Below are 11,484 nucleotides of genomic sequence, written 5' to 3'. Positions count from 1 at the left end.
TTAAGAAGAAGAGCGAAGCTTTGAGAACAAGCTGAGATTCTACTTTAGATCAATCCCCGAGGGTCAGGCAAATGTGTTTCCAACGAAGCTGGGTGTGACCTCAGATCTCACCGGGATGCACCATGTGCTCCTGTCACTTAATGGAAATTTACCTGGGGGCTCACTATTGAAAGGGACCCTACAGAACATCCTCTGGTAAGGTTAAGTCATCCTTCGGTGACATTGATTCTTACTTCCCAGCACTCTGTTTTCTGTATCAAATCTGGTGTTTAGCGTGTCTGAGCCAGAGCTTGAGAGGTCTTTGCTTGATACATCTGTAACGCCTCCTGAATCAGGGTGTCTGTGTGGACCTTCGTCTGCTCATCAGCCTGAACATGTGGCCTGCCTCATGTCATGAGGTGACCTCGTGGTCAGGTTCAGGGGTGGCTGGCTGCGAGGGCAGAGGCATCCCGACCCAGCAAGTGTGCCCTCTCTCTTATGGCTTCTGCACCAGCTTCTGAATTTTAAGGGTCTCTGTGCTTGAATATTCAAACGATGCCAGACTCCAGGCTGCCTCTCTCTCCAAGGCAGATTGCCTACCCATTGGGTTGGGAACCTCGAGAGGTGACAGAATTCTCTTGCCCATGGCACAGTTGTGTCTCCGAAGGAATACAACTTCGGAGCTCCCATTTTTAAAGGTGAAAGAAGATGATGCTCCGTTTCCACTCAGCCTCAGCCTGTGGGAGTGTGCCTGCCCACGTGCACGTGTGCACAGCCGTGTGTCAAACTACAAAGAGCACCTGTCAGGGAATGAAAACAGCAAGGGGAAGACCTACTAGAGTGTTACTGAGGGCACGGCTTCCTGCCGCTCGAGTGGCTCTGTAGTCTGGTTCAGAGCCAACAACTGTTCAGAATTAGCTTCGTAGAATTCCTTTTACCTTTCATCCATTGCCTCAGGACTCCTTCAAAATCTTTTTTTTTTCCCCCTCCCAACCACTTATCCACTTATCGTTTCTGCTCAGGCTGAACTTCCAGAGTTCTCCGCTCTTTGAAGGCAGTTCCAGCGTCCAGATTGGGATGACCGCACACCTGGTGTTCTCCTGCTTCCCAGTTGGGTGCTTTGAGGGAAATGGATGTAGTGACACAGCAGAAGTGTTTGTTCATCACAGTCTGGTGTTGCGAGGAAGTGGTCTCCTTCCTTGCTTGTCCCTGAAGCAGACAGACAGGTCGCAGCTGGGCGGGAAAAACCCATGACTCTGTCCTTGAGGAAAGGTTTTGAGTCTCCAGCCAGTTTCCGGAAATCTGTACCCTCTCCACAGTGTAGCTGCCTAGTTCTCTATATGGTGAGGACTGGAAATTTCTGACCAGATTTCTTTCTTTTTTAAACTGTATTTTATTTTTGGCTGCACCAGGCCCTCGTTGCTGCGAGTGGAGCTACTCCAGTTGCGGTGCGCAGGCTTTCTCTTCATCGCAGCGGCTTCTACTGTTGTGGAGCAGGGGCTGGGCGTTCGGGCTGCAGTTGCCCCACAGCACGTGGATCTTCCAGGGCCAGGAACTGAACATGCGTCTTCTGCTCTGGCAGGTGGATTCTTAACCACCAAAGGGAAGTCCCTTGGCTGGACTTCTGAAGAAAAAAATATCACTGGAAGCAGTGGGCTTCCAGCTTTAACCAAGTCAGCCTTGGGAACTATAACTGGTGCTGTCCCCCTGCCCCAGGCATGCAGTGTCTATCAGCTCTAACGGGCAGCCTTGGATTTTGGGACGGTAACTGGACTGAGGTGTAGCCTCAGCTATTAAAATCAAACAAGGAGAGGAACTCAGTGTTCCCTTGGCCTGGCTGGAGAGACCTTTTCCATGGAAGAAAGAGCCTCCTCTCTTTCTCAATGAACGCAGTGGGCCTTGGCTGATGGGCCCTCAGGACTGTCTTGTCCAGGGTTCTCTCGAGCCCCTTGGTGTCCAGCTCTCAAGAGAGCTCTGTAACTTCTGTGAATGAACAAGAGCCCCAAGGGGTGACTCTAAACATCCCATAAACGACCAGCCAAATCATTAGGAATTGGGCCCAGCCAGCTGTCCCTGGGGGAGGCATCCTTAGCATGGTGGGCCTCGGAGACGGTGGCCCGAGTCAGCTCCTGGAGAGGTACTGTAATGAAAGGAGAAAGCACCACAACACCATGTTTTTCCAAGTGTTACCCATTTATAAATAAGTACATTTGCTTTCATACATACAGTTCATTGTACAGATGGCGATCTGTATACATGGGCAGGAAATTGCATTCATTTAACTTTTCACATCTATCTCACACAGCTCACATGTACAGACAATAAAACTGCTCAAGCAAGGACAGCAAAGGAAAATGTCTTTCCTTATACACAGGGGGCTAGATGCCTCTGTTGGGTGTGGGACCTCCCCACTGCACGAGTTCACAACCGTGTGGTGTTCAATATATCAGGATAGAGAACAAACATGCATTGGATAATATACTGTACAGAGAAAGTCCTTTACATCTGAGTTATAGAAAACCTAAAGGAAAACTAAGTGCATTAAAGCTTTTTCCAGCAAGTGTCTTGAAAGGACAGCAAAGAGGAGGAAGAATCAAAATCATGTTAGTACAAATCACTCTTTAATTGTAGACTGTACAGGTCTGTACTAATTAAAATCATCTTGGATTTGGAGGAGACAGAACAGAGACAAAGATGCTATGCTGGATGGAAAGGAGGCCAAGCCTGAGAATGGCACCTGCCCTGAGCCTGACGAGGAACTGGCCCCACTCAGCAGGAATCAGCCAGAGGAAAAAAAAATAGAAATGAAAACACCTCCCCCCCACAAAAAAAAAAACCAACCCAAACTGGAACAGGAAGTGTAACTTACAGGATTTCCAAAATAACCCGTGAAGGAAGCAGAGATCTGGAGCCAGCATTTCTAATTTTTTTCCAGTAAGTTGGTTCACAATAAGGCAGGTACATTCAAGTACTGAATTTTCCAGAAATAACTCTGTCTGGTCCTGGGGACCAAAGGGATTGAGTCGAGTTCCCCTAACCAGGTGTTCTGGTTAGTGATTAGGCAAAAGAAAAATCCAGCCAGCGAGTGCTATAGCAACAAAGCAGCTAGGCTCCTTCCTTTCCACAGAGTAGGCGTAAAAAAAAACAAGAGGGATGTTGGTCTGCACCTGTGTGTGTCCAGCAAAAACCTGACAGGTCAGCTTAGCAGAGATATCACAGAGTCAGCAGGAAGAAATGAGATGGAACGGGTGAGGAGACATGAAAGTTAACACTTGATTTTTGGTGTCCAATTACGTGTACATTTGGTACTGACTTTCAAAGCTCTGGCTGTGGCCATCAGCTGGCCACAAGCATCTCAGGGTGGTTCAGCTGCTGCGAGGCACTGGACACCGAAATGCAGGTTCCCAACACTTCAGCCCTTGAGTGGTCTGTATTATAAAAGTTGATGAAGACCCAGTGAGTATTCAAGTACCTTTGCACAGTGGCTCCACCAGCCCCGTTGTGCTTGTGTCCAGGCCCCCAGCCAGCCACCTTGTCTTGGGAGCAGCCAGAGCGGAGTTCAAGGCATTGCATGGTGAAGGTTTCCATGACACGTCTTTGTAGGTAGCTCCTACCCCTAAGCCCTTTGTTCATTGTTGTTAGTCATGGTAGATGGTCAGTCTGGAATTCCTAGAGGAGAAGGAAGAGAAAGCCCTACCTCCCAGTGCGCACGCCACCACCACAGGCCTGGCGTGGGAGCAGCGGCAGCTGCCTCTGCGGGGTGGCTTTTCAAGAAGCAGGCAGCCCAGGGACAGACAGGCGGGGTGGGGGTGGGGAGGCTGGGATGGGGCTGGGCACACCCTGCCCCTCGGGGGTGCCTGTTCCATTTTTGCGGCAAAGATTCAGTGAGCAACAGGTGTTGTCCAAGGCAATTCTGCAGTAGAAAAATAACTTTGAATTCTTTGAATCGAACCATCCAACTGTGACACCGCTGGAGTTATACAAGTTGGAGGCCGAGAGGAACTGAGAGGGTGCTCATGGGGAAGGGAGGGGTCTTCTACATTCCCATCCCCCCACCGGAGAGAGCAAGGGAGATCTGGTCAGCCTACCCCGTCTCTGCCTGGCTGAAGGTCCAAAGCAGGTAGTGTTCAAAGAGTGTATCCTGCCACAACTGGCACAGATGTGTGGAGACCCCTTTCCAGGCCTTTGTTCCCTCCTTCCTGGGTCCTCTGAGCCTACGGGCCTGCCTGTCGGCCTGGCTGTGGCTCCCCCGAGATGCAGCCGGTCTTTGCTACCAGACAAGCCTGGTGCAGAGCCACAGTGACACCTAGTGGTGAAGTGTGGTGAAGCAAGGTGACATCCACAAAAAAACCCCACTGACTAAAATCTAAGGAAAATACTAATGGATATTAAATTAGATATGGATTCATTTTTCTATTGGGTACATCTCTGGGATATAAAAATACCAATATTTAGAGACGGGGGTTCATAAACTACTGTACAATATAAGGACCGAGAATACCTTTCTCTAAGCTGTTCTGTTTACAGTAACTTAGGAAAGTGTTTAATAATCCAGGCTTAACTAAATTAGCAAACTCATATCTCTGGACAACAACCTTGGGTACTGTACATGATTCTAATTCGTGGAGTTTTCCTGAGCCTTCAAGTTAAACACGTCTAGAAAGAAGGGCACGTGGGAGAGGGACGGGAAGGGTTTGTGCTCTATTAACTTGGGACTTTTAATAGTGCACGTCTGCAACCCGGAGAAGATACAAGAGCAGATACAAAATGGTCTCCATTTTGTCCATGCCAAATTCTCATGTTACACAGGGTTTTCCCTTTACTTTGTAAATAAACATTAATTTTTAATTGTTAATTGTGTGCCTTACTGATCCAGTAAATAAAGTAACCATGTCTCAGGAGTCCCTAAGAAAATTGCTGGAAAAGCACTTTAAAATCACTGCAAATATTTTTTGTCTTTAAAAAGTCTTAATCTTTTTGATGCTTATATACAAGTTATTTCTTGTGCTATAAATGTTGTGATCCACTGCTTTCTTGCTTTCTTTTTAATCCCTTTGAAAAACACAATAAAAGACAAGGGAGCTTTTGCCATTTTCTAATGAAGACATTACTCACACTTAAATATCCAGTTACTTATCAGAGTTACAAATTCAAACAATAAAGTGCACCCATTATAGACACGATGTGATGGAAACCCATTAGTGCAAGAATTCTGGGTGAGTGGAAGGTACTATTTGATGAGAAACCTGTAAGCTGAAGTCTGTCACCGCTGTCTCCGTCTCAGGGTGATGTGAAGTGGGTGAGTGGAACTTACCAGGTTGATCTGAAAAACGTCCCCCCACCTGAAGCCAGACATGGATGCCAGCAAGTGAGGGGGCATCTCTAAGATACAGTACTAAGATCATCCCGTGGCAGTGAAGTAGCAAAACAGGGCACAGGCAGTCTGCTGACAAAGAAGAGCTTTGCCTCCTGCTCCAGTAAGGTCCAGCTGGCACTTTTTAGGCAAAAACAACCGGCGCCCAGTAGTGGCATTCACGCCCTCTTACAATGGCCACAAAAAGACTGTATTTTGACTGTTGACAGCTTAGGTGTTTTGTCCAAAAAGGCATGGACCCTAAACCTGTCTGCCCTAAAAAATCCTAAGAGACATGCTCGGGAGAAGTGGCGTCGATGGCATATTTATAAAACTACAGAACCTGCTCACCCACTCAGGCAAGAGCAGGTGGTATGTGTGGTGCTGTGAATAAACAGGGGCACTTTTCTAACGGACACTGAGAAATTCTCAAGATGCGGCAGCAGCTCCTCAGTGAGAGGTGGTTAAGAAGGGTGAGATGCAAAGGGCCCAACAGGGCTGAGACCTGGACAGAAAATGCTGAGAGGCTGCTGGGCTCCTGGTCGTGGGCTGATGCCACAGCTGTGCATTTCGTCATCTCCGTGAGAGAGAGAGGAGAGAAGAGACACTGATGTCCGCTCTGGGCTAGCTGAGTGGGAGATAGTCCCTAAAAATCAGAGAGTGGACAGAGTCTGGGTCTTGGACCAGCCCTGCCGTTTACTTCCAGCACAGAGACACACACATCCTGGCCTGTTCCAGGCTTGCGGGGGGGGAGGGGTGCATCTATTTGGCAGAATCTATGTTAGTACAGAAGTGTTTCTGATTTCAGCTTCACGGTCCCCATGACTTAACACTTCTTTCAGAGGACACTTAGTATTACAAACAGGTCTGGTCACATCTGGATTTCTGTTCAGGAAACTGCCCTTCCTGTAGCCCTTTACTAACAAGAGCAGAATGATTCCTGTAACAGAGAACAAATTCCCTTTTGTTTAGTTTTAGATGTTTAGTTTGTTAATTTAAGAGCTGACGAACAGTTGCTACCGGGCCTGTGCTAAGGCTTTGGTTCCAGAGTTCTTGTTGCTGGCCTCAGTCACGCAAAAGGACTGGTTAGCAAACGACCACAAGACACAGGCGATGGGTGCAGGTTATGGGGTCAGAAGGCTTACTGTCCATCTCATGCTCTCCCCCAGAGGGCTGAAAGGGGTCTTTCTTCACCCTGAAACACTTCACTGTATCTGGATTTTAAATATCACTCCTGAGATGTCCCTGGCATTCAAGTGGTTAAGACTCTGCACTTCCACTGCAAGGGGTGTGGGTTCGATCCCTGGTCGGGGAAGCAAGATGCCACGTGATGAGTGGCAAAAAAAATAAAAACATCCACCCCCCGCCAAACACTCCTACTTAGGAAAAAAAAAAAATTCCTGTAATGACAGATAATGAAACCACGGTGGGTGGAGTTGCGACCACATCTGCCACGGAATGCAATGGCCCTGGGTGCAAGCTCTGGGAATCAGTCTTACCATCCCCAGAGGACTCAATTTCCTTTTTAAGGAACCAATTCTTCACTAAACCATCTGGGTTTAAAAAAAAAAAAAAAAGAGGACCAGTAGAGCAAAATCTGGCTCTAGGCAAAGATCCAACTGACAGGAATGCCACGCCAGTCAATCTCTGGGGAGAACATATATACTCTGCGTGGAATACGACCCTCAGTGACACCTCAGGGTCTAACAAATAGATTTCTCCAAGACAAGAACTTTCTACAGCCTTTCACTGAGAATCCAGAACAGTTTTTTTTTCTCTCTCTCCCCATATACTTATTTATTCTCTCCCCCACTCATGGAAAATCAGTAGCGTTTAATGGTTAATTTGGCTAAAAACATAAAAAGAATAGCTCGCAGTGAAGTATTTTAAAAACATGTATGATTCCCATTCAATTTCCTTGGCTGACTGAAATATTAAAGGGCTGGTTGTTTCCTGAATGTTCCTACCATGCCTCTTGGGCAATCCATGGAGTGACATTTCAAATAAGTGTATTGGTGTTTTCTTATGTCTTCTCTTTCTCCTCGATCCTTTACCCCCATAGGGACACCAGCAATAATCTAAATGAACATTCTAGACTTGACAGCCGCAGGGACCTGGCGGTCCGGGGGGAGGAGACCACGGCACAAGAATGCTCTGGGGTGGGGAGGGCTGCTATTTGGATAACACTGGATAAGAATGCAAAGGCAGAGGGGCGTCACACTCTTTCTAAAAGTTCCTAGAAGAAAACGAACGTGAACATCTCATCTCATTTTCGTAAAAAAGGAAAAAGACATTTTACACAACAAGAACATCAGTGAAAGCGATTGTCTCGTGGAAAAAGCCGACCAGCGCATCTGATCTCCCTGGGTTGAAGCTCGCGGGCACAGCAATCTCCTCGCTGGCGTCTGAAGAGGGAGAGAGCGTGTGGCTGGGGCGCGGACCAAAGAAACCCAAGTCCCGGCTCCCTGGAGGCCAGCTTCTCAGTCGGCTGCATGCAAAGGATTTTGGCACGTGGGCTGCCACCTCTGAACACCACGCAGAAACTACATGAGAAATTAAGCCAGAGAACTACCTCGGATGTGGGAAACCAAGCCTGAAGATGTGCAGTGAAAACATATGGGTCTCACTCCAACACACGTCTTTTAAACATTAGACTCCACAAACGGTCTCTTTGGTTTGATAGGGGATGTCTGCCCTTGTCGAGAGTCCCGGGACAGCTGTCTGTACAGGTTGTCCTGGTAGGCCTGAGCCACAGGGAGGGTCCGCGCCACCTTCACATCAGGGTAAGAGGAGGCCTGGCTGACTCTCTCCAGCAGGTCTCCGCGGGACCCGTTTGCCAGCATCCCGTGGGGGCTGTAGTAATCGTCCTCCAGCAAATGGCCATTCTGTGCATTGTTGGTCTTGTTATAAAAGGCGATGTTGCTGATGGACGACGGTGGGCTGAAGGACTCAGGCTGGGGCAGGCCGCCTGGCGACGTGGGGCTGAGAACGGTATCCACGGATGACACCGCCCAGGTCCGATTCTGCTGGTGAAGGTGGGGGTACTGTTGGGTCCGGGCTGTTTTATCTATGATCCCCATGAATGGTGTGGTCCTGGATCGGGTGGGCTCACTAGGGTAACCTCCCTGCGTGGGAGACACTGGCGACAGCTCGTCACATGACCTATCGTACGCCGGTTTCAGCGGAATCTCCATCTGCTGGATGGAGGAGGGTGGCCGGAAGGTAGGCGTTAGGCTGGAGGCAGATGAGATACTATTGCTAGATGGAGAGAAACGCAGGCCTACGCTCTGGGAGTGCAGCAGTGGCCTGGGAGTCGGTGGGTGGGGTTTGATTTCACTGGGGTTGACACTAATAGGTCTCCTGATTAAATGCGACACGTCGGGGGAGCCTAGCTGGCTGGAGGAGCGCTCCAGGTCCAGCTTTGAGTGGCACACTGGGTAATAGGACGCGGACTGGCTGCGCCCAATCTGGGGCGTCTGGCTGTATCTCATGCCGCCCCGGTAGGCGGACGAAGGTCGCTGGGGAAGGTCTTCCTTGGCCAACCCTCCATGCTGGCAGATGGCACCTGCACTCAGGCTAGCCTGGACGTGCTGCACGGGTCTCCCGTCCCCTACGATCCCCCCAATTGACCCCTGATAAACCAGCCGGCTCTGACTCACTCCTATGTCTCCTTGGGAAGACTGGTATTTACTGGCCATTGAATGGGCCACTTGGCCATACGCCCCCGTGGAGATGACGGTGCTTGAATGCACGGCCGAGCTGGGCTGGTTGCTCCTCACGATCTGGGCTTTGGCCGGCTGGAGCCGGAGCCCAGGCTGGGGCACGGCCACGGGAAGCTGGGGCATCTGGTAGGGCCGCTGGGCCATCTTGGACAGCGGAGATTTCGGTCTGCCAGGAAGCTGACTCACATTTGTTTCTTGCTGATAGCGCACGGGGGAGCCTGACTGGGAACGGTAGACACTCATGCTTTCCGCTGGAGGGCTGGCCCGGTACTGGGGGCCTCTGCGGAGAGGAGAAGGGGGCGGGCTCGGGTATTCCTTGCCTGGCCCTCCCACAGGAGGGGGGCTGAAGCGGTAGGAGCCGCCCTGATGAGCCGGGGAAGTGTGCGGGGGACTAGGCCGATAGTGTGAGTTCTGGTGAGTTGGAGAGAGCGCGGGTGAGCTGGACTGATAGCTCTGCCTGGTGGGAGAGCCTACGGAACTGCTGGACCGGAAGTCAAAAACCTGATGCGAGCCGAGGGGCGAGCCGGAGATGTAGGCTGAGTCCCGGGGGGCTGGGGAGGAGGGTGGGCTCTGGATGATGGGGAGCCCCTGGCTGGGCCGAGCCTCCGTTTGGAGGCCGATGGACACGTTCTCCACGTCCTGTTCCAAGAACTCCTCCTCGAGTATGTCCTGTACGGAGTAGATGTCTTCGTGCTGGGGTTCAGGCTCTGCTTCCTCTGGGAGCTGCTGCTGCGGAGGCTGCTGTTGCACCGGCGGCTGCTGCTGCATCTGTCGACACTCCTCCTCCACCCGCAGCAGAAGCCGCTGGATCTCACGGTTGTTTGGACACAGCTTGATGGCCTCGTTCAGGTCCTCTAAGGCTGCTGCAAACTGTCTGCTTGACGAAACGTAAACACAGGAACTGGAGTTATTCTGAATCACAGGAATCACCAGGAGCTGAGGGCCTGGTCGCGGTCTCAGAGAACTGTTAGCGCCTGAGTGGGGTGGGGTGCAGGTGGGGGGCGTCCGGGGGCTTTGGTTGCATCTGATTTGTAAGGAAGGAAATAGGCAGGCTGTCATTCCGGAAGAGCCCAGAATGATTCCCTAGCTCCTTCAGCCTCCATCTTCCTTCTGGCCTCTCTGGGATCAGTGGAGAAACGTCCCCATTTGGTTCAGTCCAGCTAGGCCCTTCAGGAAGTGTCTCTTAGTGCTCAAATGCACACCAGGTAGTCTGAGGGTTGGGTGGGGTTGTCATTTACAGGGTCACTGTCAATTAGCTTAGGAACAAATCAGTAACTACGATATTAAAGAATCTTGCTGATCCAGCAGAATTTTTTCTTTACATTTTGGCCCCAATTTTCAGGCCTGTTCCATCCCAGGCAAGAACCCTGTCCTCTTCTGCCCTGTCTACCTCTTGCCCCGCTGCACTGTGGCTCCTCCACTTGGCTACGGCAGAGCTGGGCAGGTATCAGGTTTGCTGGCTAGGAAACTCAGACTATCGTTTACAAACAAGGACACAAACTGTCAGAGATACTCCCCTCCGCTCTGTCAACCTTGCCCAGAAAAGGGGCCAGCTGGCCTTGTGAGGAAGGAACCATCCCAGGGGAAAGAGAATCTGATAGTTCAGCTTCTATGAGGCCTCTGTTGCCCCACCTAGCCAAGACTAAGATCACTGCCACCGTCATCTCTAGACTTAACCTGGGTCTGATTTTCAGGACAACAGCTCCCTGGTCATTGATATGAACCTGAAGCAGTTCTTTGACAGGCAGAGTTGGGGAGAAGGGCAGGGCGCTGGCCAGGTGGCATCAAGGACAGGGATCGATGATCTATAAAGATCACTGATGGCAGTTTCTAGATCTTTCTGGAGCCTTTCCTGCCCCCTGGGCGTGAGGGATGGGGTTTCTCTGGGGCCCTCGCAGTCCTGGCCCAGGTCCTTCTGTGTTCCATGCATTTATGGTGTGGTGCTGGGAGGGGTGGGTAGATGAGAAGGAGGTCTGATGCCGTCAGACTGGAGGGGAGCCCCAGAAGGAAGACTAAGTGATCCGGGGACCTCCCAAATGCCTCTAAGCAAAGGAAGAGGAGTCTGTGATATGTGACCCGTCCTACTTTTCCCTCTAGAAGGGTTAGGAGGATATTCTGCTCTCTCTCAAGAGACCGGTGTCTCTTTGTGCTGTCTGTTCTGGGGGTTAAAAGAGCGACTGAGAGATGGTAGAAGCCTCTTGGAAGAAGGCGCCAGTCTCCAACAGTGAAAAGGCATTTTTCTCCCACAGTACAATGCTCTAGATCTTCACAGCCCCAAAGGTGTGCCAGCTGTAAGATGTGCTCTGTGCTTGGGGTGGGTGGGGGGCCATCCCCAAAGCTTGGCCCTGAGAGTCCTTGGGGACAGACACAATGGGTACAGATGCCCCAGGGTGGCCAATGTCACCTTGGCCAAATTTCCAGAAAGAGACC

General features: G+C 50.6%; 1 protein-coding gene across 6 annotated transcripts in view; it reads right to left on the bottom strand.

Moving 5' to 3' along the window:
- Window positions 1–6,896: 6,896 nt before the first annotated feature.
- The window catches only part of TANC2 (tetratricopeptide repeat, ankyrin repeat and coiled-coil containing 2), a 359,086-nt gene continuing 354,498 nt past the window's right edge, over window positions 6,897–11,484 (bottom strand). For 4 of the 6 annotated variants that reach the window (XM_070390029.1, XM_070390031.1, XM_070390032.1 and 1 more), the window contains one exon: window positions 6,897–9,931. In XM_070390029.1, the coding sequence (XP_070246130.1) occupies window positions 7,975–9,931 (1,957 nt within the window). In that variant the 3' untranslated portion in view covers window positions 6,897–7,974. The remainder of the gene's footprint in view (window positions 9,932–11,484) is intronic. The other 2 variants (XM_070390030.1, XM_070390034.1) reach the window with 1 other exon arrangement.

This window comes from Bos mutus, chromosome 19 (genome assembly GCF_027580195.1).
Source record: "Bos mutus isolate GX-2022 chromosome 19, NWIPB_WYAK_1.1, whole genome shotgun sequence".
Taxonomy (NCBI): Eukaryota; Metazoa; Chordata; class Mammalia; order Artiodactyla; family Bovidae; genus Bos; species Bos mutus.
This window is presented reverse-complemented; position numbering and strand designations above follow the sequence as displayed.